This window comes from Chiloscyllium plagiosum, unplaced genomic scaffold (genome assembly GCF_037043375.1).
Source record: "Chiloscyllium plagiosum isolate Xiang-an unplaced genomic scaffold, Cpla_swu_hap1 HiC_scaffold_33, whole genome shotgun sequence".
NCBI classification, from domain to species: domain Eukaryota; kingdom Metazoa; phylum Chordata; class Chondrichthyes; order Orectolobiformes; family Hemiscylliidae; genus Chiloscyllium; species Chiloscyllium plagiosum.
This window is the reverse complement of record NW_028270171.1, coordinates 24,104,009-24,131,708: the sequence shown is the minus strand read 5'-3', so window position 1 is coordinate 24,131,708 and position 27,700 is coordinate 24,104,009. Positions and strand designations below refer to the sequence as shown.

At 41.4% G+C, this 27,700-nt stretch overlaps 1 protein-coding gene across 9 annotated transcripts in view; it reads left to right on the top strand.

Annotated features, from left to right (window-relative positions):
• Positions 1-27,700, top strand: part of LOC122542310 (uncharacterized) — a 370,387-nt gene that overhangs the window by 318,790 nt on the left and 23,897 nt on the right. For 7 of the 9 annotated variants that reach the window (XM_087978361.1, XM_087978360.1, XM_087978363.1 and 4 more), the window contains one exon: positions 10,923-11,042. In XM_087978361.1, the coding sequence (XP_087834487.1) occupies positions 10,923-11,042 (120 nt within the window). The other 2 variants (XM_087978366.1, XM_087978365.1) reach the window with 2 other exon arrangements.

Below are 27,700 nucleotides of genomic sequence, written 5' to 3'. Positions count from 1 at the left end.
TGTAGGAGTAGGCTATTCTGCCCTTTGAGCCTGCATCACCATTCAATATGATCATGGCTGATCATCCTTAATCAGTGTCCTGTTCCTGCCTTATCTCCATAACCCTTGATTCCACTATCCTTGAGAGCTCTATCCAACTCTTTCTTAAATGAATCCAGAGACTGGGCCTCCACTACCTTCTGGGGCAGAGCATTCCACACAGCCACCACTCTCTGGGTGAAGAAGTTTCTCCTCGTCTCTGTCCTAAATGGCCTACCCCGTATTTTTAAGCTGTGTCCTCTGGTTCGACACTCACCCATCAGCGGAAACATGTTTCCTGCCGCCAGAGTGTCCAATCCTTTAATAATCTTATATGTCTCAGTCAGATCCCCTCTCAGTCTTCTAAACTCAAGGGTATACAAGCCCAGTTGCTCCAGTCTTTCAGTGTAAGGTAATCCCGCCACTCGAGGAATTGACCTCGTGAACCTACGCTGCACTCCCTCAATAGCCAGAATGTCTTTCCTCAAATTTGGAGACCAGAACTGCACACAGTACTCCAGGTGTGGTCTCACCAGGGCCCTGTACAGCTGCAGAAGAACCTCTTTGCTTCTGTACTCAATCCCTCTTTTTTATGAAGGCCAGCATGCTATTAGCCTTCTTCACTACCTGCATGCTTACCTTCATTGACTGGTGTACAAGAACACCCAGATCTCTCTGTACTGCCCCTTTACCGAAATTGATTCCATTTAGGTAGTAATCTGCCTTCCTGTTCTTGCCACCAAAGTGGATAACCATACATTTATCCACATTAAACTGCATCTGACCACTCACCTAACTTGCCCAGGTCACCCTGTAATCTCCTAACATCCTCATCACATTTCACCCTGCCACCCAGCTTAGTATCATCAGCAAATTTGCTAATGTTATTGCCAATACCATTTTCTATATCATTAACATATATTGTAAAAAGCTGCGGTCCCAGTACTGATCCCTGCGGTACCCCACTGGTCACTGCCTGCCATTCCGAAATGCAGCCGTTTATCACTACTCTTTGTTTCCTGTTAGCCAACCGATTTTTAATCCAAGTTAGTATTTTGCCCCCAATACCATGCGCCCTAATTTTGCTCACTAACTTCCTATGTGGGACTTTATCAAAAGCTTTCTGAAAGTCCAGGTACACTACATCTACTGGATCTCCCTCATCCATCTTCAGAGTTATTTCCTCAAAAGATTCCAGAAGATTAGTCAAGCATGATTTCCCCTTCATAAATCCATACTGACTCTGACCTATCCTGTTACTACTATCCAGGTGTGTTGTAATTTCATCCTTTATAATAGACTCCAGCATCTTTCCCACCACTGAGGTCTGACTAAGTGGTCTATAATTTCCTGTTTTCTCTCTCCCACCTTTCTTAAAAAGTGGTACAACATTAGCCACCCTCCAATCCGCAGGAACTGATCCCGAATCTATTTTCATCAACGCATCCACGATTTCTCGAGCCACCTCCTTCAGTGCCCTGGAATGTAGACCATCAGGCGCCGGGGACTTATCAACCTTCAAACCTAACAGTCTCTCCAACACCAACACCAATTCCTGGCAAATATAAATTCCCTTCAGTTCTGGTCCTTCAGCCACTGTTACCTCAGGGAGGTTGCTTCTGCCTTCCCCAGTGAACACAGATCTGAAGTACTAATTCAATTCTTCTGCCATTTCTTTGTTTCCCGTAATATATTCCCCTGTTTCTGTCTTCAAGGGCCCAATTTTAGTCTTAACCGTTTTTTTCCCTTTCACATACCTAAAAAAGCTTTTACTATCCTCCTTTATATTATTGGCCAGTTTACCTTCATACCTCATTTTTTCTCTCCGTATTTCCTTCTTAGTAATCCTCTGTTGTTCTTTAAAAGCTTCCCAGTCCTCCGTTTTCCCACTCATCTTTGCTATGTTATACTTTTTCTCTTTTAACTTTATATGTTTCTTAACTTCCCTAGTCAGCCACGGCCAACCATGCCTCCTCCTAGGATCTTTCTTCCTTTTTGGAATGAACTGATCCTGCATCTTCTGCATTATACACAGAAATATCCGCCATTGTTCCTCCACTGTCATCCCTGTTAAGATATTGCACCATTGAACTTTAGCCAGCTCCTCCCTCATAGCTCCATAGTTCCCTTTATTCAACAGAAATATTGTTACTTCCAATTGTACCCTCTCCCTCTCAAATTGCAGTTTGAAGCTTATTGTATTATGATCACTGTTTCCCAATGGCTCCTTCACTTCGAGGTCCCTGACCAATTCTGGTTCGTTGCACAATACCAGATCCAGAATTGCCTTCTCCCTGGTCAGCTCCAGCACCGGCTGTTCTAAGAATCCATCTCTGAGGCACTCCATAAAGTCTCTTTCTTGAGGTCCAATACCATCCTGATTCTCCCAGTCTACGTGCATGTTGAAATCCCCCATAACAACTTTAGTAACATCTTTGCGACAGGCCAATTTCAGCTCCTGATTCAACTTACATCCGACATCCAGACTACTGTTTGGGGGCCTGTAGTTGACTCAGCTGTATCCACACTGACTCTACATCCCCTGATTCTAGGTTCCCCCCGCACAATGGACTGAATATCATCCCTTACCAACATGGCCACCCTACCCCCTCTGCCCGTCAGTCTGTCCTTACGATAGCACGTGTAGCCTTGAATATTCATTTCCCAGGCCCTGTCCACTTGAAGCCACATCTCAGTTATCCCCACAATGTTGTATCTGCCAATTTCCAAAAGAGCCTCAAGCTCATCCATCTTATTTCTAATGCTTCGTGCATTCATGTATAGTATTTTTAATTTGTTACTGCCCTCACCCTTCCCATCAACTCCTATTTCACTCAACCTTACAGCATGATCCCTTTCTTAGTTTTCTGCCTCATTGATACAGTTGTCTTTCTTGACTTCCCTTGTTCTAACTTTCCCTTCAATTTTCTTCTTAAACATCCAGTTTGTCCCCTGCCCCCCGCTACTTAGTTTAAACGTAGCTGTGTTGCAGTAGCAAACCTGCCTGCCAGAATGCTGGTCCCTAACCTATTAAGGTGCAAACCGTCTCTCTTGTAGAATTTATGCTTACCACAAGACATATCCCAGTGATCCAAGAATTTAAATCCTTGCTTCCTGCACCAGTTCCCCAGCCACACGTTCAAGTCCATTATCTCCCTGTTTCTGGTCTCACCAGCCCGAGGATCTGGAAGCAAACCGGAGATAACCACTTTGGACGTCCTGCTTTTCAGCCTTCTTCCTAGTTCTCCGAAGTCCCGCTGTAGTATGTTCCTCCTCTTCTTCCCGACATCATTTGTGCCGACATGTACCACCACCTCTGGCTCTTCACCTTCGTTCTTGAGGATTTTCTGCACTCTGTCTGTGATGTCTTTAACCCTGGCATCAGGAAGGCAACACACCACCCTTAAGTCCCGTCTGCTGCCACAAAAACCCCGGTCAGTTCCTCTCACTATGGAGTCCCCTATTACCACGGCTCTGTGCGATGTCCGACTCTTCCGCTCTGCCTCCGCGCCAATCTTTGATTGAAAGACCTGGCCGCCTCACAGACTGGCAGTGTCATCTGTCTCTCCTGTTTCCAAAAGATTCAACTTGTTCCTGACAGGTACTTCCCACGGGGTCTCTTGCACCTGTCTCCTCTCTGCCTTCCTCATCGTCTGCTCTCTTCTGGTATGATTGGTGTAATAACCTCACTGAAGATCTTGCCTTGAAAGATCTCGTTCTCTCGGATGAGCCTAAGGTCCTCGAGTTCTTTCATCAGTGCTGCAATATGCTCTGTCAGTAGCTGAACGTGCACACACTTTCCACACTTATACGAGCCAGACACACCAGAGTGGTTGACCTCCCACATCAAGCACGTAGCACACTGAACCAGCTTGGCAGTCATGTCTTTACCCTCTTCAACTGTGGCGTAATCACTTCACTCAACCTCCTTGTCAAAGACTCCTGAGCTAAAGCCTCACTCTTCAATCCACAGGAACTTCCTTGGACCCTCTTTTTGGGGCAAGTCTGTGTACTTTGTAGGACCTGGGGTCTAGAATACAACCACACTAATAACAATCACTTACCTTCCCGACCGGCTTTGCGCTCTGCGTTCACTTCCGCCCACAACCAAAGTATTGTTAAAAGGGGATTCGTTGGTGCTGTCTGTATGTTGACTCTATGAAAGAGACCAAAATTAGGGGGTTATAAATACAAGATTGGCACTAATAAAGCAAGTTCAGAATTCAAAACAAATTTCTTTAGCTAGTGAGAGGTTTGAAACTTTGCTATTACAGGGAGTATTTAAGGCAGAAATCACCAATGCCTTCAGGGAGAAGCTGGGTCAGCACATGAGGGATAAAAGAAAAGCAGCAATAGAATTACAGAGCTGTTACACCACAGAGGAGACCATTCAGCCCATCATGTCTGTGCCAACACTCCAAAGGAGCAGTTTACTGCATGTCACTCACCTGCCTTTTCCTTGTAGCCCAAATCATTCTTCCTTGTCAGTAGCTTGATTGAACACACTTCCACCACATTCTGATCGCTTGCAGCATGAAAATGTTTTTCCTTGTGTTGTTTTTGCTTCTTTTACAAAATACCTAAAATCTGTGCAGCAAGCAATTAGAAAGGCAAACAGTAAGTTGGCATTCATCTTAAAAAGAGTTGAGTATGGGAGTAAAGATATCTTGTTTTAGTTTTATAGACCTTACCTGGAGTATTGTACAGTTTTGATCTTCCTACCTAAGGAAGCCATAATGTTGAGGTTCCGGCGTTGGACTGGGGTGATCAGAGTTGAAAATCACTCGACACCAGGTCATAGTCCAACAGCTTTATTTGAAAGTACAAGTTTTCAGAGCACTGCTCCTTTGACAGGTAGCTAGTGGGGCAGCATACATAGGGCACAGAATTTATAAATAAAAGATCAAAGTGTATGTATTAGACAAACTTAGATGGCTGTTAAGTCTTTAATCACTTAGAATGGGGCTGAAGGTTTCGATTGATTAATATGTATTCTGGGATTTACATATTAATCAATCGAAACCTGCATCCCTATTCTAAGGTGAGCACTTTGGGGATAGTGACCATAATTCGGTGATTTTTACACTTGTGATGGAGAGGGATAAGTGTGTACTACAGGGCAAGAATTATAGCTGGGGTAAGGGAAATTATGATGCGGTGAGGCATGACTTAGGATGTGTGGCTTGGAAAAGTAGACTCCAAGGCAAGAGTGTAAATGATATGTGGAACTTGTTCAAGGGGCAACTATTGAGTGTCCTTGATAATTATGTACCTGTCAGGCAGGTAGGAAAGGGTCGTGCGAGGGAGCCGTGGTTTAATAAGGAATTGGAATCCCTTGTTAAATGGAAGAGGGCGGCCTATCTCAAGATGAGACGTGAAGGTTCAATTGGGGCGATTGAGAGTTATAGGGTAGCCAGGAAGGACCTGAAGAGAGAGCTAAAAGCAGCAAGGAGGGGACATGAAAGGTCCTTAGTAGATAGGATTAGGGAAAACCCTAAGGCTTTCTATAGGTATGTTAGGAATAAAAGAATGACGAGGGTAGGAATAGGTCCAGTCAAGGATAGTAGGGGGAAGTTGCGTGTGGAGGCGGAAGAGATTGGGGAGACACTGAATGAATACTTTTCTTCAGTATTCACTCAGGAACAGGGCATTGTTGTCGATGAGAATACTGAGGCACAAATAAGTAGAATGGATGGCTTTGAGGTATGTAGAGAAGAGGTGTTGGAAATCCTGGAAAAGGTGAAAATAGATAAGTCCCCTGGGCCTGATGGCATTTATCCTAGGATTCTCTGGGAAGCAAGGGAGGAGATTGCAGAGCCATTGGCCTTGATTTTTATGTCCTCTTTGTCTACAGGAGTAGTCCCAGAAGACTGGAGGATAGCAAATGTGGTTCCCTTGTTCAAAAAGGGGAGTAGGGATAGCCCTAGTAACTATAGGCCGGTGAGTCTCACTTCTGTTGTGGGCAAAGTCTTAGAGAGAATTGTAAGGGATAGGATTTATGCACATCTAGATAGGAATAATGTGATCAAGGATAGTCAGCATGGTTTTGTGAAGGGCAAGTCGTGCCTCACAAACCTTATTGAATTCTTTGAAAAGGTGACGAAGGAGGTTGATGAGGGGAAAGCGGTAGATGTGGTATATATGGATTTTAGTAAGGCGTTTGATAAGGTTCCCCATGGTAGGCTACTGCAGAAAATACGGAGATATGGCATTGAGGGTGAGTTGGAGGTTTGGATTAGGAATTGGCTGGATGGAAGAAGACAGAGGGTAGTAGTTGATGGCAAAGTTTCTTCATGGAGTGCCGTCACTAGCGGTGTTCCGCAAGGATCTGTTTTGGGACCATTGCTGTTTGTCATTTTTATAAATGACCTGGAAGAGGGGTTAGAAGGTTGGGTGAGCAAGTTTGCGGATGACACGAAAGTCGGAGGAGTTGTTGACAGTGAGGAAGCATGTGGCAGGTTACAGCAGGATATAGAGAAGCTGCAGAGCTGGGCAGAAAGGTGGCAGATGGAATTCAATGTAGCTAAGTGCGAGGTGATTCACTTTGGGAAGAATAACAAAAAGATGGGGTACTGGGCTAATGGTCGGATACTTGGTAGTGTGGATGAGCAGAGGGATCTTGGTGTCCATGTACACAGATCTCTGAAAGTTGCCACCCAGGTAAATAGTGCGGTGAGGAAGGCATATGGCGTACTGGCTTTTATTGGTAGAGGAATTGAGTTCCGGAGTCCTGAGGTCATGATGCAGTTGTATAAGACTCTGGTACGGCCGCATCTGGAATATTGTGTGCAGTTTTGGTCGCCATACTATAGGAAGGATGTGGAGGCATTGGAACGGGTGCAGAGGAGGTTTACCAGGATGTTGCCTGGTATGGAAGGAAAATCGTATGAGGAAAGACTGAGGCACTTGGGGCTGTTTTCACTAGAGAAAAGAAGGTTTAGGGGTGACTTGATTGAGGTGTACAAGATGATTAGGGGGTTAGATAGGGTCGACAGTATGAACCTTTTCCCGCGTATTGAGTCGGGTATTACAAGGGGGCATAGCTTTAAATTAAGGGGGGGTAGATATAGGACTGAAGTTAGGGGTAGGTTCTTCACTCAGCGAGTCGTTAGTTCATGGAATGCCCTGCCAGTAACAGTGGTGGACTCTCCCTCTTTATGGGCATTTAAGAGGGCATTGGATAGGTATATGGAGGATAGTGGGTTAGTGTAGTTTAGGTGGGCTTGGATCGGCGCAACATCGAGGGCCCAAGGGCCTGTACTGCGCTGTATTCTTCTATGTTCTATGTTCTAAGTAGTTAAAGATGTGACAGCTATCTAGGTTTGTCTAAGGTATCATATAAGTTGTGTGACACTTTGATCTTTTACTTATAAATTCTGTGCCCTATGTATCCTGCCACAATAGCTACCTGTCAAAGGAGCAGTGCTCTGAAAACTTGTACTTTCAAATAAAGCTGTTGGACTATAACTTTTTTTTTAACTTTACCTAGGGAAGGATATACTTACCACAGAAGATATGCAACACAGGTTCACCAAATTAATCCCTGGGACGTTGGGTTTGTCATTTGTCAGGAAATTGCATCTGCATTCCTTAGAGATTTAAAGAATGAGAGATGATCTCATTTAAATTTTCAAAATTAATGCAAGGCATGTCAGGCTAGATAAGATGTTTCCCCTCGCTGCTGACATACCTGCTCTCTCAACCTGTTCTGCCACTTTCAGTGATTTATGCATGATAGGTTTATAGACTCCCCATCACCAATCTCCTAAAAACTCAAATACTATATTACCCCTTTCTTAGTACACAAAATACAAAATATGATTGTAAGTTTAAGTTATTCAGTGTTCCTAACTTTGCATTCCCCCCACCTCCCCCATTGCCATCTACTCATCTGCACGTCCCTGGTGGAGAAAAACAAAGCAGTAGGCAAAAGTGAGGACTGCAGATGCTGGAGATCAGAGTCTAGATTAGAGTGGTGCTAGAAAAGCACAGTAAGTCAGGCAGCTTCCGAGGAGCAGGAAATTCGATGTTTCGGGCAAAAGCCCTTCATCAGGAATCAAAAACCAAAGCAAGCCTGAGTAACTGATTCCCCAGAAGAGTTCAATAATGATTCTGCTCCATAATAGGAACGAAAGGTGAAAGCTCCTCTTTCTAGGAAGCAATTTAAACAAGATGAAGAGAGAAGACTTTGAGATAAACCTGATCAATATACAATCCATAAACTTAAAACTAGACCATTACAAAAAGTCCAGATTTCAGACAGTTCCAGATTTTTGGAAAGCTGGGTTCTGGATGTTGAACCTATACTCATTATCTTTATTCTCCATCTCCTATCTCCTAAATCATTCCCTAACGTTATTAATATGAAGTACTTGGGAAGAAACAGTAAGATTCATTCAAAAGCTGAGCTGTTTCACATGTTGTTTGTGGACTCCATTAATCTTTTCTAGATTCCCTTCCCTTTAAATGTATGGACATTAAGTGAACAAAATGTACAAAGCAGTTTGACAATACAGTAGTCAATAAATTGCTTCCAATTCTAATTGTTTGAAATCTTTTATGTGGAGCTTTGTTGAATGTCTTCTGGAAGTCTGTACAGATGAGAACCATAAGTACTTTTTATATTTACTGCATGTTACTCAGTGCATTAGATATGATCCACCCTTTACAAATTTATGCAATTCTCTCTAATCAGTTCATACTTGTGTCTAATCCAGTCAGTTATTGCTTCTGTACAGAAGACCTGAGATTAATATTTTGCTAATGTCTAAGTTTATCTCTCTGACCTTTTTAAATAACTGGAGGGGCAAGAAACTAGAAATTTATGAGGCACAAACTAAAATCTTGATAACGGAAAGTGTTTAGGGGGATTTTCCTGGGTCAAAATCTGGGTAAACAGGATCCAGGACTTAGGGAAGATCAGGAGATTGATTCACATGGGAGCAATGAACACTCGCATAACACAATGCACCAGGATACTAACCGTCTGTTGAATTAAACATTACACCAAGGCCCCAATTTAACTGGAATTAAAAGATCACACAGCACAATTTGACGAAGAACCTGGAGTTTACCTGGTATCCTGGCCAGTATTTACCTCTTAATGAACATCGTTTAAAAATCAGAACTATTTGGCCATTATCACCATTCTGACTCAAAACGTTAACTCTGCTTTCTCTTCATAGATGCTGCCAAACCGGCAACAATTTATGTTTTTGTTTCATTATCCTTTTCCATTTTATGTGAGCTTGCTGTGCACAATATTTCTAATGTTACACATCTGATGTATTTAATTGTCTGTAAAACATTTGGGATGGTGAAAGAGATTATACAAATACAAGTTAGTTTCTTGTTGTCTTCTGTGACCGAGAACTTTCTTTTCAATGTGACCATCATAGATTCTGGACAATAGTGATGAGTAAGAAGGAGTTTAGTCAATTAGTGTTATACAAATGACAAGATTTAACAGGAAAACAAATTGAATTTCTATAAGATAAATGATTTAAATAATGATATTTGTATTCCTTGTAATTATGTATCAATTTATCATATTAATAATTGAGAGACCATAAAACCATAATGAGAGAAATAATTGAGAGGATATTGAGGTGGTGGTGATATATGATAATTTTACCAACAGAATGGTAATCCACAGCCCCAGGATAACGTTCTGGGGACATAACTATGAATCCCATTATGGTAGGTGGTGAAATTTGAATTTAGCAAAATCTGGAATTGAAACCAAGTCTAATGGCAACCATGTAACCATTGCCAATTGTCATAAAACTCGTCTGGCTCACTGGTGTCCTTTACGGATGGAAATCCTAATCTGGTCTGGCCTATGTGACTCCAGACTCTCATTGATGTGATTGATTCTTAACTGCTCTCTGAAATAGCCGAGAGAGTCAATTGATTTAAGCAAAATAATGGAAATGGCAACAAATGCCAACTTTACTAGCGGCACCCACATCCCATACATGAATAAAGGGGGAGAAAAGTCGATAAAAATGTTCAAATTATGAGTAGATAGGGCGAAGCTGTTACCATTGACACAAGGGTCAAGAACCAGAGGATGCTGATTTAAAGTGATTGGCAAAAGAATGGCGTAACTAAACTTATTTTTGTACAAAGTTAAAAATCACACAACACCAGGTTATAGTCCAACAGGTTTAATTGGAAGCACTAGCTTTCGGAGCGCTGTTCCTTCATCAGGTGGTTATTTTTGTAGGCAGTGGTTAGTATATGGGATGCACTCCTGAGAATTTTCTGAAGCAAATCCAGTCGTGGCTTTCCAAAGGCAATTGGATAATTACCATAAGAGGAATAATTTGCAGGGCAACAGGGAAAAGGTGGGAGGATGAGAAAGCTGAGATGTCCTTGCAGACAGTCAGCACAGACACTATAAGCTGAATGGCCTGGTATAATCATTATCTGATTATATAACTAAATATCCCAAAGTGACTTGGAGTGAATGGCATTAGCAGAGTTGTAACTGTAGGATACAGTCTCTCACTCAGTGATTTTCCTCCTGATTGTAACTGTGTATATCTTTGCACTGAGAACTCCAAAGCCCAAAGGTCCCTCTGACAGAGAACTATCTGATTACATGGATACACACAGTGAGCCAGCCAATTATCAGCAGAGCAAAACAAGAGAAACTCAGCAGGTTTAGCAGCCATCTATAGAGAGAAAACAAAGATAATGTTTCGGGTCCAGTGACTGTTCTTCAGAACCCGTTGATTCTGATTTCATTCCATAGATGCTGCCAAACCTGCTGAGTTTCTCCACCAGTTTCTGTTTTTTGTTTCAGATTTCTAGCATCCGCAGTTCTTTGGTTTTTGTTTACTATCAGCAAAGGTTTGACTTGACTCTTAATTACAATGTTCCTGTCTTGTCTTTTGCAGGAGCTGAATGGCCAGTTATCGGAAGAGATTGCACGAATCCGTGCACTTGTGACAGGAAGGAGCCATGACAACATTGGGAATTTACTTGTCACAGGTGACAGAGATACATGTGAATTGGAGGTAAGAGGGGAACAGATTGGGTGGGTAGATGGTGCAGCATTGAATCATATGCCAGTTCACAAAAATCTGTTCAAATCTTTGGCAGTCCATTCAGTCCATTGTATCTACAGTAGCTCTTTGAAAGCCTATCTAATTGGTCCCACTGCCTTTTTATTTTTCCTGTATAACCCTAAGAATCTTTACTTTTCAAAACATTGTAAATAAATATTTATACCACCATGCATTGAATTCCCTCAAATGGAATCAATACATGCTTAATACAGGAAAGATTTGAAAGGCTCTGGGCCAAGAAGTGAGGAAAATTGCTTTGCTACTTTAAGACTTAGAGTAAAGGAGATAAGGAGAAACTTATTCAGCCAGAGAGTGGTGTATCTATGAAGGCTGCGGAGGCCAGGTCATTGAGAATAAGACAGAGATAGATAGGTTCTTGATTGTCAAGGGGATCAAGGGTTACAGGGAGAAAGCAGGAGAATGGGGTTGAGAAACTTAACAGCCATGATTGAATGGCAGAGCAAACTCGATGGGCCGAATGGCCTAATTTCTGCTCCTGTGTCTTATGATCTTAAAAGTTGGCCACACTTTATATGGAATGATGCTATGATCCGAATGTACAAGAGTAATTGTTGTTATGTTAGCAAGCGTAATCCCACAAATAACGGTGACATGGCATTGGTGAAGAGTGAAATGTTGGCAGGAACTTAGATAGTACCGTGGTCCTTTAAAGTCCACGTGTAGTAATTGGAAGAGTTTATGGCCTCATTGTAATGTTCCTATAGCAAATGAGGTCTGTCCAGTTTCAACTTATTAGTGCATTATTAGCTTTGATATGAATTAGGAGCTGAGCTTATTTCAAATTGGCATTTTCCAGGATTTGTCAACTTTGGATGAATATATCTCTGGAGGTTAAGACGAACATATGTGTTAGGAGAGAGCATTTGGCCATTGGTCCTGATTCAATAAGAGCATGGATCAAAGTGACTCTACTTTCTAGCCTGTTTCTGAATAACTCTTGACTTCCTGGTCAGTCAAAAATCTGTCTAACTATTTCCTGAATATATTCGATGACCAAGCCTCTGCTGTTCACGGAGGAAGAGAATTCCAAAAAATTGATAACCCTCAGAAAAGGACGTGTCTTCCTCATTTCATTGCTTCTGTTTCCCACCAGCCCACCCACTCCAATGCTATCATTGATTACCAAGCATGTAAATCTTCATGAATTGGCCTTCCCAGAGCCAATCAGCAAACAACAATTGTAAAATAACATGCTGCTGGGAGAAAGGATTTTGGTGAAAGGTCATCAACCTGAAACATTAACTGTGTCTCTCCACAGATGCTGCTCAAGTTGCTGAGTATTTCCAACATTTTTTGATCCAATCACTGAACTGTTCTGTAATCCACAAGTCACCGATTGCCTATCTGGAAAAGATCACTTTGTCCCCAGTTTCTACCTTCTGCCAGTCAGCCAATCCTCTATCCATGCCAGTACTATGTCCTTAATCCCATGAGCTCTCATCTTATTTAACAGCCTCCTGTACTACATATTGTCAACATTTTTCTAAAATCCAAATAGATTATGTCCACTAACTCTCCTTTGCCTAACTTGCTCATTACCTCCTCAAAGAATTCTAATAGATTTGTCAGGCACCTTTCCCTTGATGAAGCCATGTTGACTCAGTTCTATTTAACAATGCACTTCCAAGTACTCCGCAATCTCATCCTTAATAATGGACTCTAAAATCATTAAAAAGACTGAGGTTCAGCTAACCAGCCTGTAATTTCCTGTCTTCTGACTCCCATCCTTCTTAAACAGAGATTTTACTTAGCTATTTTCCAGTTCTCTGGGACTCTCCCTGACTCCAGTGATTCCTGAAAGGTCACTACCAATGCCTCCACAATCTCCTCAGCTATCTCCTTCAGAACTCTGAGGTGTTGTCCATTTGGTCCATGTGATTAATTCACCTTCAGACCTTGAAATAACTCCACAGAGTATCCCTTCACCAAGTTACCCTTTATTTACACGTGAGAAGTCCTAGGCACTGATGCAGCTCCTTCAGACCAAGCTTTCAGAATATCAGGATGTCTGACCCTCCTGATTTTATCTGTCAGCCAGGGCTCCTTGATTGGACCAGACTGACAGTCCTAAATCAATCTATGATGTTACAACCAGTTTAGCTTTAGCTTCTTCAATACCTTCTTCCTTAGTGATGGCCATTACATTCACCTCTGCTCCATGATTCTCTTCACCAGTTGTGCTACTGGTGTCTTCCACCGTGAAGACTGATGCAAAGTACCTATTTGGTTCCTCCGCTATTTCTTTGTTTCCTGTTACTACTTCTCCAGCCTCATTTTTCCAGTCGCCCAGTGTCTATTCTTGCCTCTCTTTTACCTTTCATAGAGTCATACAGCTGTACAGCATGGAAACAGACCTTTTGGTTCAACATGTCCATGCTGACCAGACATCCTAAATATATCTAGTCCCATTTGTCAGCACTTGGCTCATATCCCTCTAAACCCATCCTATCCATTTACCTATCCAGATGCTTTTTAAATGTAATTGTACCAGCCTCCACCACTTCCACGCACACACACCACCCTCTGCATGAACAAGTGGCCCTTTAGGTCCTTTTAAAATCTTGCCCCTCTCACCTTAAACCTATATCCTCTAGTTTTGGACTCACCCACACAGGGAAAAGGCTGTGTCTATTCACCCTATTTATGCCCCACATGATTTTATAAACCTCTTTAAGGTCATCCCTCAGCCTCCGACGCTCCAGGGAAAGCAGCCCCAGCCTATTCAACCTCTCCCTATAGCTCAAATCTTCCAACCCTGGCAGCATCCTTGTAAATCCTTTCTGAACCCTTTCAAGTTTCAATATCTAAAAAATACTCTTTTTCTAACTAGCTGGCTCACCATCATATGTCATGTTCTCCCTATTATTGCTTTTTTAATTGTCCTCTGCTGGTTTCTAAAGGCTTCACAATCCTCTGACCTTCCACTAATCTTCACCACATTGTATGCTTTTTCTTTTACTTTTAAATATTTGCTAATCAGTTTGCTCAGAGATTTTACTTCCCACCTCCAGTGAAGGTGGGACTTAAACTCCTGGTTCAGATGTAGGGACACCACAAACACACCATTAGAGCCCTTTCTTTTGCTTTTAATGCTGTCCTTGACTTCACTTGTCAGCCATGGTTGTCACATACTTCCTTAGAATGTTTCTTCTTCCTTGGGATAAAGTTCTGCGGGCCTCCTCAATTACTGCCGCAGCTGCTCCACTGTCTTCCCTGATAGGCTCCCCTTCAAATCATCGCTGGCCAGCTCCTCCCTCATGTCTTTGTAGTTACTTGAAATCAATTATAATGCCATTACATTGGATTCAAGCTGTTCCATGTCAAACTGCAGGGTGAATTCTAATGTATTGTGTTCACAGCCCTCCCAGGGGTTCCTTCACCTTAAGCTCCCAAATCAAGTCTGCCTCATTGCACATCACTAGATCAAGAATTGTCTCTTCCCTAGTGGATTCTATCGCAAACTGCTCCAAACAACCATCTCTTAGAAATTCCACAAATTCCTCTTCCTGGGATATGCTCTCAACCTAGTTTTTCCAGTTCACCTACATATTGAATTTTTCATGATTACTGTAATAGTGTATTTCTTAAATGGATTTTCTGTCTCCTGATTTATGTTCTGCTCCATATCCTGACTACTGCTAGGAGGTCTGAACATAACCCCCATCAGGGTCTTTTTCCCTTTCCGGTTCTCAACTCTACCTATACAGGTGCTATGGCTTCTGACCCTATATTGCTTCTTGTTATCAATTTTATTTGATTTCTTACTCACAAAGACATCAACCCCACCCGCTCTGCCCATTTGCTTGTCCTTTCAATAAGATGCATATCTTTGGATATCTCGAACCCAATTCTGATCTCCTTGCAGCCACATTGCTGTGATGCCCACAACATCAAACCTGCCAATTTCAATCTGGACTACAAGCTCATTTACCTTGTTTCATATACTGCATGCACTTAAGTACAGCACCCTTAGTCCTGCATAGACCACACCCTTCCCATAATTGTCCCTTATCTGTTGTGCCTGAAATTAGATTCCTGCCCTTTTCCATTTAATGTGCCTTCCCCCCCCCCGCCAAAAATTAGTTTAAAGTCCTTGTGACCTTAAGATATCTCGATTTGCGCCATCGGTTTGTCTATCTTATTTCAAATGCTTTGTGCATGAAGATACAAAGCCTTTAAATTTGTTGCATAGATGGTTCTCCTATAACGCCATATTGCATTCCAGCGAAATCTCGCTTAATAGAAATAATTGGGTCTCTGGGAAAAATGGGGTTGGGGCAGATCAGCAAAAAAAACACTCACAATCACTCAAAAATCACCCAAAAGTCTAACACAAAGTACAGCACAGCCTGAATGAAGGTTGACATCATATTTATTAACAAAACAAAAGCATATTTAACACAATGCGTTTGAAAAATGTAAAAACGTTGCTCTCTGTAGAGTACCTCTCACAGAAAGCTGCTCTGTTGGCAGCTGACATTGGCATATGCGCAGGATGACCACGAAAACCAACGCTGACATCATGCATGCTCAAAGCAGCACAGAGATTTTGCCGACATTGTGTATGCGCAAAACAGCACATAGACTGAGGCAGACTGCGCAGAACGGCACAAAGATCAGCACCAACACTGTCCGTGCACAGACACCAGCGCATACACAGAATGGCACAGAGATTTGGGTACATGTACAGAACAAAGCACACAAACTGATCCCAGCTGGAATCACTCTAATGCCAATGGAGGTAGGCATTCTCCAAAACACATTTTCCCTAATTCTTGAGTGATTTTATAGCCAAATCCTGCTGCCGAAATGTCTGTTATCACACAATTGCCTATATTATTGAGTTTCCCTACTTTATGGTTCCTTTGTAAAACATGACATTCACGCATTCTGTCCCTTCCTTTTATTTTCCAGTAACAATAAAGTGCAATCCTACCTTCTCATTAACCTTTGTGTTGCTCATTTTTCATGCAACTGTAACTCTGTGTCTCCCTCCACTACTTAGTTTAAAGCCCTATCTAAAGATCTGGTTCTGTGATTCACCAGGACTGTAGCCCCAGCATGACTCAGGTGGAGCCCATTCCATAGGAACAGCTCTCTTCTTCTCATGAATTAAAACAAATTGCTGCCATACCAATCTTTCAGCTTCTTTACCTCTTTAATCTTGTAGATCCGGTGCCAATTAGCTCATGCTCAGGTAGTAATCCAGAGATTATGATGTTTTTGGTTCTAGGTGCTCATAATCCTCAATAGAACGTCTTTCCTCTTTCTGCCTATATCGTTAGTGCCAACGTGGTCCACGACAACTGGATCTATCCCTTCACACTCTAGGTTCCTGTGCAGCCTAGATGAGATACCCTGAACCCAGGCATCAGGCAGGCAACACAGCTTTCAGGACTTTCAATCCTGGCCACAGAAAGTGTCTATTCCTCTGACTATTGCTGATTTACAATTAATTTTTTTTTCCTCTTTCTCTTGCATGGCTCCCTGTACAATGATGCTATGGTCAATTTGCTCATCCTCCCTACGACCCTCACTCTCATCCACAGAGGGAGCAAGAATGCCCTATGACCCCATTTCCAAAATAGAGTCATATAGTCATCGAAATGTACTGCATGGAAACAGACCCTTCAGAAAATCTTTATATTTAATGAGTTAGTAATCAGCCATCCAAAAAAAAATGAAAGAAGGATGCCTGTTTTCATAAAACCCAAGTTTTCACCTTATTTTTGCAGTAATATCCTGGAAGTTAACCCTCAATTTCTGGAGACTCTCAGGAACAGGAAGAAGCCATTCTTTGAAATCATGACTAATATGTGATTTAACCACAGATCCATTCATGTCACTAGTGAATGAACATCTACCAACTCAAACTTAAAGTGAACATTTGCTCTCTCATCAAATGCCATTTTGAGAAGATAGATTCAAAATAGGAAGACAAACAAGAGTAGGCCTTTCTAACCATTTCCACCTATGCACTCCACCCTCTCCTCCCTGACCTTTCACCTTTATCTCCTCCCCCACTCACCTATTGTACTCTATGCTACTTTCTCCCCACCCCCACCCTCCTCTAGCTTATCTCTCCACGCTTCAGGCTCTCTGCCTTTATTCCTGATGAAGGGCTTTTGCCCGAAACGTCGATTTTGCTGCTCGTCAGATGCTGCCTGAATTGCTGTGCTCTTCCAGCACTACTGATCCAGAATCTTTCTAACCATCGAGTCTATTCTGTCATTTAATAAATCATGTCTGATCGAATACTTCAATACCTTTTATCCATCCCCATCCTTAGATTTCAGGTTTAACTATTTACACCACTAGTAACCTGAAATCTATCAATTTCTGCCTGAAACATGTTCAAAGAATGAGCTTTCACAGTCTGGGTAGAGAAGTCCAAAGATTCACAATCCTATGGGTAAAAAAAGTCTCATTTCAGTCCTAAATGACATACTCCTTAAATTTAAATTGTGCTGCCTGATTCAAGACTCTGCAACCAGGGGAACCATCTCACCTACTTAATCCTTTAAATATTTTATCGGTTAGTGAGTTTTGAGATGATTTGGAGCTCAGGTTGAGGTTCTGGATGTAAATTTGCTCGCTGAGTTGGAAGATTCGTTTTCAGACATTTCGTCACCATGCGCATCATCAGTGAGCCTCTGGTGAAGCGCTGGTGTTAGTGACCCACTTTCTATTTACATGTTTAGGTTTCCTTGGTTTGGTGACGTTATTTTCATGTGGTGATGTTATTTCCTGTGGTGATGTCATTTCCTGTTTTTTTCTCAGACGGTGATAAATGGAGTCCAAGTCAACATGTTTGTTAATAGAGTTACAGTTGGGATGCCATGCTTCTAGGAATTCTCATATTCTCATGCGTGTCTTTGTTTGGCTTGTCCTAGGATGAATAAATTGTATACGTTTCAATGAGATCACCTCTCATTTTTCATAACTCTAGAAAATATAGGCCCAGTTTGCGTAATCTGTCTTTATAGGATAGACTCACCACCCCAGGAACAGTCCCTCTGGGCATCCCTAGTGTGCAGAAATGTTCCCTAATTTTATTCCTGAATAATCTGGGTATGTCCCCGAGTCTTAGATTTCCTCAACCAGCAGAAATACCTCCAGTTTGTGTAATCTTGCCTCTTATGGAGTCCAGGTATTATTCTGGGAAATCTCCACTGACCACTTTTTATGTTTTTTTTCCTTTGTTTTCATTGGTAAGGCCAGCACTTATTGCTAATCCCTAATTATTCTTGAATAATTTGTGAAGCCATTTCAGAGGACAGTTAAGAATCTGAGGTCTCCAATGCTGTTGGCCTGGAGTCATGTGAAGGCCAGACTGAATAAGGACAGCAGATTTACTTTCCTAAAGAATGTTAGTGAATCAGATGGGTTTTTACAACGATGGTCATTATTAGAGACACGAGCACTCAATTCCCAATTCTTATTGACTAAATGTAAATTTTACCTGCTGCTGTGGTGAGATGTGAACCCCTGTCCCCAGAGCATTAAGCCTGGGCATCTGGATTACTAATCCAATAACCTTAACACTATACCACAGCCTCATCTAATAGCATGGGCTCCAGTTTTTGTGCACATTCCAAATTTCTTTATATTGGCTTGAGAGTCTGAGAGCACCTAGTCCATCAAAGAGAACACTGTATCTGACTTTCTTTTGAATTGAAATCCATTGCATTAATTTCTCAGCTGCATGTTTCTACCGAAAGAGTCCCAATGTATTTCTGGTACCAAATGTGTGTTAGAACATACAAGCCTTACCAAAGAGATCAACATTTTTCAACTGCCTCTGACAGTCTGTTGCACTTTTATTCCAGACCTTTGAATGCTAAATACAGAGATGATTCAACTTCAATTTGGTGCCAGACAGGCAGTAAATGTAATGACTGTCGTTGAACACACTGAGCTAGGCTTCTTATCCACATCACTCTGATGAGCCTGAAATATTAAAGGACTAGCAGGAACAAAATTCTCTGCAACTTTCTCACAAAAGGACCATGATGATTGAAAGCTCTAATTTTATCGACTAATTTATTTTGGCTTCAATAAAAGTTACTTAAAATAAATTTGAATGAGTAGTTGTAATGTCCGCACACTGTTATCAACTGGTGGAGTGTTCAAGAGTACAGTAGAGTATTACACCATGTGATGTTTAGTGTACACAACAGCAGACTGTGACCTATCAGACCCATACTGGCTCTTCAAGAGAACAACTCAATTTACTCCACTGTCCTACTATATTCCCAGAGCCCTGCATTTTTTTTCACTTTATGGAATTTCTCAAACTCCTTTTTCAAAATTTCAAGTGAGTCTGCTTCTACTGACCTCTCATGTAGCGAAATGTAACTTGTTAAAAATATTATTCTCAATTCACTTCTTCTTTCAATAATCATATAGGTATCTATTTCAAGTAATAATATAAATTGTAAATAGCTTAGTCCCCAGCTTTGTTTCTTGTGGTACAATCTGCCAGCTTGAAAATTCCTGGTTTATCCTTATTCTCTGTTTCCTGTTGGTTAACCAATCCTCTATCAATCCCAATACATTACCCTAACTTCCTTAGCCCTTATCTTGGGTGTTAGCCATTTGTCTAACGCTTTTTCAAATGACTTTTAGAAATCCAAGCTCTTTATGTTCCCTCCTAGTTACATCCTCATAATTTGCCAAACACAACTTTCTTCTTGTAAAACAATTTTTTCATTATTTTGATGATAATATGATTTTCTAAGTGCATTGTTAAGAGTTCCCTAATGTTAGATTCCAGCATTTCCCATTGACTGATGTCAGGCTAACTATCCTGTAGTCTTCTCTCTGCCTTTTGTTTTGTATATCAGTGTTACATTTGGTAAATTCCAGTTCATGGGATTTTTAAATATATTTATACTTTCTCAAAATGTGGGTGTTATTGGCTCAGCCAAGAATTATTGCCCGGACCTAACTCCTCTGAGGAGATGACAGTGAGTCATCTTTTGGAACTTTTGCACTCCATGGAATATAAGATCTTCCATGATGTTGTTGGGGAGGGAAGGACATTGATGGAATCAGGATATATTTCCAAATCTGGAAGGTGAGAGCCTTGGAGGGGAGCTTGTTCCTGTATATATGCTGCCCTTGTCCTTCTAAATATTACAGGTTACAGATTTGGAAGGTACTGTCAAGCCTTGGTGAGTTGCTGTAATGCATCTTTTAGATGGTACATACTGCTGCAAATGCACATTGCTTGCAGAAGGAATTAAGGTGGTGGATTAGGTGTCAGTCAAGCTTCTTGAGCATTGTTGGAGTTGCACTCATCGAGGCAAATGGGGAGTATTCCATTACATTTCTGACTTCTCCTTTATCAATGGTGGACAGGTATTGGGACATTAGATGGTGAGTTATTTAATTAGGTCCCCAAGTCCAACAAGTCCACACCAACCTTCCGAAGGGTAACCCACGCAGACCCATTTCCCTCTGACTATTGCACCTAACACTGTGGGCAATTCAGCATGGCCAATTCATCTGACCTACGCATCTTTGGACTATGGGAGGAAACCAGAGCACCTGGAGGAAACCCACGCAGGCACTGGAAGAATGTATAGACTACACAAAGAAGTCGCCCAAGGCTGGAATTGAACCTGGGTCCCTGGCACTGTGAGGCAGCAGTGCTAACCACTGAGCTGGATTTGCTGTAGAGTTTCCACTTTGACCTGCTTCTTTAAGTACAGTATTTGTATGGCTGGACCAGTTCAGTTTCTGGTCAATGGTAAACCTGAGGGGTGATGGGAAGATTGTCTCTTGTTGGAGATAGTAATTGCCTGGCATTTGTGTGACATTGCCACTTTCCTGCTGGTACTAGGGATTTTGTTTAAAATGATCGTCATTACATTCAATATCTCTGTATCAACTGTTAGGTCATGAGAATTTGTTATCTTCTAGTCTCTTCGGTTTATCCAATTTTTTTTCTCTAAAATACATTAATTATCTTACGTTCCACACTCTTAGTAGCTACTTGGTTACCCTCTATTTCTGCGAAATAATTTGAGTCAACTATCGTCTCTTCGTTCCCTTTATTCTTCTTGATCATTTTTCTTGTCTGTGCCTCTAAGACAACGATATTCACTTTAGTCACTCTACATCTTGTAAAACTTCTTACAATCTGTTTTTATATTCTTGGCTATTTTACTCTTATATTCTAATTTTTTTCCTTTTTTTAATCATTTGTTTGATGGCCCTTTCCTGCTTTATAAAAGCCTCCCAATCCTCAGGCCTATTGCTTATCTTTGTAATATTATAAGCCTCCCCTTTTAACCTAACATTATCATTAACTTAACTAAGAAGTCACAAATAGATATTTCTTAGGTTTTTTTTTTGCTTTTTCAATAGAATGTATTTCAGGAACTACAGTCTTATCTACAGAGGTTAGTTTTTGCAATAATAACAGGACATGTTCCAAGCTGTCTGATCTACAAACAGAAAGTGCTGGTGGCTCACTATTACTTCATATCTGCAGTACTGCCTGTGCAGAAGTTTACGACACAGAAATGGTCTATGTCAGTGTTTACGCCCCATTCAAACCTCTGTCCACATAACTTTGAACCGTGTTGAATACAGCAAATTAAAAATTTCAAATGAGGTTAACAGTTTTGAGTTAGGAAGAGAATTAAAAGTTCAAAACAAAGGTGGAGATATGGAGTTAAGATGCAGATTAGCCATGACCAATTAAATGATGGAAGGGGCTCAAGGGGGTTAATGACCTACTCATGTTCCTACAGTGAAACTTTCTGTTCCATTCTCCTTCACTGACATCTGTCTGCTCCATCCAGTTCAACCACTCTTGAGTGGTAGTAAACTGAACACATAAACCAACTCTCTGGGTAAAGAGGTTACCTCATTTATTAGCACCCATCTTACATTTTTGGCCATTAAATACACACTAGTGTGCAGACACACAAGTGCCAAGCCGTACAGATTTGTAGATGATGCATCAATGATTAAGTTCAGCAGCTGTACTAATCCCTAGGAGAAATAGGAGGGAATTACTGTTGACAACATAGTGTTGAAACAGCACTTTCCATTGTCAGCCTTATGAAGGTTGGTCAACTAGAATCCTTTATAAATGCCTAGATCTCGGCTGAGAAGGTAGTTAGTTCATGCAGTCAATTTTGTACCTCCTGCCTGAAATAACTCCATGAATGCTAGTAACCTGTCACCCAGTCACTCTTTATTTACATGTGGATAGTACATGTCACTGACCCAGCTAGCACAGGGCTCCCTGATTCAACCAGGTTAACAGACTCAATTAAGGAACTCATATTCTATAAGATCTACCTGGCTGCCTCCTTCCAATCACTATATTTCTCAGTGTCACACTCACACCCCCTCTATGAAAACTATCCAGGTCTGTCTTCATTGTCCACATGTAGTGGTATAGATGAAAAATTAAATTCAGAATGAAATGCGACCCTGGTTAGGAATAAGACTTTAGATTTAGAGATTCACTCTTCAAGATTTACCTTAATCAGCTCCTTAGATTCCAGTCTGCGGCTCAATCCCTGCAATCCATTATTCTATGTGTATTTTGTACATACATATGTACAGTCAGTTCTACTATAACACAACTGTTCCATTCTCGTGCAATTCGTGTTATAAGAAAATTATGTAATAGCAGCACCATTTAAACTAATTTAATGGCTAATTCCCTAGGGAAATGGATTTGAATCTGAGCCATAGAAGATGATTTAATTTGAATTCATTTAAAAGTATTAGTCTAATGTTGGCCATGTAATGACTCAATTATTAATAAGAATATGTGTCCTTATCCAGTCTGGCTCCAGGTCCTCAGCAATGTCGTTAACTCTTAAGTGCACTCTGGGCAATCATGCATAGCCAATAAATAATGACCTAGCCACACCCACAGTGATAATTCCCTTGCGCCTCTTTGAAGTAGTGCACTAAGGATATCATATCTATCATAGAGACTAGCCATTGCTCTGGTTTAACATCTCATTTAAATGTCCACAAGACATTACTAGAGAATCAGCCTAGACTTTATATTCATCCCCTAGAATGTGTCTTAAGGATACAACATTCTGACGCAGTAGTGAGAGTGGTATTCATTGAACAACAGAAAATAATTTCAAACTTTGACCATTTTTGTGTGTAGAAGTTTCCTAATTCAACTCTTGAAAAGTCTGTCTCTAATTCTCAAATTATGCCCCAAGTCTAGAATCCCTGATCCTCTCCGCTCAGTCCTCCTTAATATCTTGAAAACTGCTTCTAACCTTCTAAATTCCAGACAATATAAACCTGGTTGTTGTAATCTCTCCTCATAATCCAACCCTTGGACTCCATATAAAATTTCAACAAAACTCTCCCGCATGCTGTCCAAGGTCCACATATCCTTCCTGTGGTATAGCACCCAGACCTGCTCTCAATAACTCCAGGTATTGGGTTGAATTGTACAGCTATAGCATTACATCTGTCCCTTATTTTCCATTCTTTTTCGTTGAAAAGCCAGTATTCCAGTAACATTTATGATTATTTTCTGTACTTTATAATGATATTTTAATTATTTTAATCTGGGTCTTCAAGTCTCTTTGGAGTCCATTGCTTACACCTTGTGGGAGGATTTTGGTGAATAATGTACCATCTTACATTCACCTAAAACAAAATCCATTTTGCATGATTGTTGCCCATGCTCATGGTCCTAGTGGTCCTTTGTGTGATGTGAATTTCACTTCCTACTTAGCAGTACAAGACTAGATATATTCAGTAGCTGAGGAGTGGTAAATGGTGCTTAACATTTTGTGACAATCAGAGAACATGCCCACATCTGACCTTATGATGGGGGGAAGGTTCATTGATGAAGCAGCTGAAGATGGGTAAGCCTAAGACACAACCCTGAGCAAGTCCTGTAAAGGGTTCCTGGTCTAAAACGTTTGGTCTCTAACAACCACAAATTTCTCCTTTGTGCTAGGTGCGATACCAACTAGTGAAGAGACTCACCCTGATTCCCACTGATTCCAGTTTTACTCATGCTTTGGATATCATACTCAGTCAAATGTTGTCTTGGGGCAACCATTCACTCTCACCTCACCTTCTGAGTTCAGAGAAACATTTGTGCCCCACAAATACCAGGTAAAGACCATCTCCCACAAGAGAGAATCTAAATATCATCCTTTTGATATTCAATGGCATTATCTTCACCGAATCTACCACTATCAACATCCTGGAGGTTATCATTGACCAGAAACTCAACTGGACTAGCCACATAAATACTCTGGCTACAACAGCAGGTCCTCCTGTGAGTAACTTCCTAACTCCCCAAAGTCTTTCCACCATTTATAAACTACAGTCAAGATTGTAGTATAAAAGCTCCCGTTTCCCTGCATGAATGCAGTTCCAGTAACACTCAAAAAGCTTGACATGATCCAGGGCAAAACCGCCTGCTTGATTGGCTTCATACTCATAACATCCACCTCTCCTTCACCAAGGCTCCATAGAAGCATCTTCAAAACTCACAACCACTGCTAACTAGAAGGATAAAAGCAGCAGATATATGGGAACACCACCACTGCAAGTTACCCTTCAAGCCACTCACCATTCTGATTTTGAAATATATATCCATTCATTCATTGTCGCTGGGTCAAAATCCTGGAACGTCCTCCCTAATGGCACTGAGAGTCTACAGCACATGAATTAAAGCAGTTCAAGAAGGCAGCTTACCACCACTTTCTCAAATGTTATTGAGGATGGCTACTACATGTTGGCTTTTCCAACACTGAATATGGGGATATTTGTGCAGCCTTCTATTCCAGTGAATTGTTTAATTGTTCACAATCTTCGCAAGTGAATGTAACAGGTCTGCAGAGCTTCGCTCTGAATTTGCTGGTTGTGGGATCGCTTAGCTCTGTCTGTCACTCACTGCTTATGCTGTTTGGCATGCAAGTAATCCTATTTGGTGGCTTCATTTGGTTGATACCTCATTTTTAGGCATGCCTGGTGCTGCTCCTGACATGCCCTCCTCCACTCTCCGTTGAACCAGGGTTGATCCTCTGGCTTGATGATAATGGTTTAGTGGGGAATATGCCAGATCATAAGGTTACAGATTGCACTAGAATAATGGCCCACAGTGCCTCATGGATGCCCAGTGTTGAGTTGCTAGGTCTACTTGAATTCTGTCCCATTTAACATGGTTCTGGTGCCTTACAACATGATTGGGGTATTCTCAATATAATGGAGGAATTTTGTCACCATGAGGACTAGGCGGTAGTTACCTTTACCAATACCAGCCTGCAGATTGGTACGGGTGAGATAAAGTCTGTTTTTCCCTCTTGTTAGTTCCCTCACTACCCGTTGCAGATCCAGTCTAGCAACTACGTCCTTTAGGACCTGACCAGCTCAATCACTTGTGCTGCTGCCAAGCCAATCTTGGTTGTGGACGATGAAATCCCCACCAGAATAGATATTGCATCTTTTCCATCTCCAGTGCTTTGTCTAATTGTTGTTCAACATGGAGGAGCACTGATTCATCAGCTAAGGAAGGACAGAACATGGTAATCAGCAGGAGGTTTCCTTGCATATGTTTAACCTGAAGCCATGAAACTTCATGGGTCTGGAGTCAATGCTGAGGACTCCCCACTGTGCCACCAGGTCTGCTGGGTCTGTCCTGCAGGTGGGACAGGACATATTCAGGAATGGTGATGGTGATGTCTGGGACATTGTCGATAATGTATGATTCTGTGAATATCACTATGTCAGGCTGTTGCTTGACTGTTGTGTAAGACAGCATTCCCAATTGTAGCATGTGCCCCCCTACGTTAGTAAGGAGGACTCTGCAGAGTTGTCAAGGTTGTTTTTGCAATTGTCTTTTCCGGTCAGTGTCAGGTGGTACATTTAAGTTTTATTTCTTTGTTGAGACTTTGTTGCAACTGAATGATTTGCTAGGCCATTTCAGAGGGAAGTTGAGAGTCAACCACATTTCTGTGGTCACATGTAGGCCATATCAGGTGGCAGACCTCCTTTCCTGAAGGGCATTAGTGAGCCAGATGGTTTTTCCAATTATCAGCAATGGTTTAGTGGTCATCAATAGATTCTTAATTCCAAATTTAAATTTGGATTCCACGACCTGCCATGGCGAGATTCGAAACCGAGTCCCAGAACATGAGCTGAGTTTCTAGATTAGCAGTCTAGCGATAATGCCACTTGGCCATTGCCCTACCTTGATGCCAGTAAGCACACAGTGGTAGGCACTGGAAATAATTCATTACGCTCAGCAAAAATACATCCCAGTGAGGAGAAAAGATTCTAAGAGAGGGATAAACCAAGCCCAACCAACCAAGGACGTTAATGACAGTATTAAGTTGAAAGAAATAGCAAATAAGGAGGGCACAGTCAGTGATAGCACTGAAGACTGGGATAAATTCAAAATTAGAGGAGGAACAAACAATAAGACAGAGAAAATAAATATGAGGGCAAATAGTCCAAAGGTGTGCAGGCTAAGTGGATTAGCCACAGGAAATACAGAGTTACAGGGATAGGGTAGAGGGGGGGGGTGGATCTGGGTGGGATACTCTTCAAAGGGTTTGAATGGACTCGATTGGCTGAATAGCCAGCTTCCTACATAGGGATTCTAGATTCTAGTAAGGAATATAACTGACAATAAGAGCTAGTTTAAATATATAAAAAGAGAGGGGTCAAAGTGAATGTAGGCCCCTTACAAAATAAATCTTGGGGAACCAAAAAATTGGCAGAGGAGTTAAAGAGATATTTTGTGTTAGTCTTTATGGTGGATCATACTTTGTTCATCCCATTCATATTAAAAAATACAGGAAAGAAATGAAGTGACATCACCATCACTAGAGAAGTATTATTAGACAAATGAATGAGACTAAAGGCAGGTAAGTCCCTTGGCCCTGATGCCTTGCATTACAGGGCCTTTAAAAATATAGTTACAGTGATATTGGAGGTGCTTAATGTAATTCTCCAAAAATCCCTGGATTCTAGAGAAATACTCGAGGATTATAAAACTGCAATGTGACACCTCTATTCAAAAGGTGGGAGGCAAAACACAGGTGACAAGAGACTGATTTTAGCCAAACATCCAAAGGTTGAATTATTGGAATCGCAGTAACGCAGTAATCGCAGAACATTTGAAAAATCATAATCTGATCAAGCAGAGTCAGTCTGGTTTCATGAAAGGAAAATCATGTCTTATTAAGTTATTACAGTTTTTTGATGAAGTCTCAACCACAGTGGGTTGAGGAAATCCAGTAGATATGTTGTATTTGGACTTCCAGAAGACATTTGACAATGTACCTCGCAAACGATTAAGTCACAAGGTAAGAGCCCATATTGGCACAGTCATATATTGGCACAGATACAGAGTTGGCTTATTGGCAGCAAACAGCGAGTGGGGATAAAGGTTTTTCTTTCAGGTTGGTGACTCGTGACCTGTGGGATTCCAAACGGTTCAGTACTGGAGCCACAATTGTTTATAATATATATCAATGACTTGGAGGAAGTGAATACAGTGTAGCCAGATTTTCAGATAATACTAAATAGATGTGAAGGCAGGTTGTGAGAAGGATACAAGC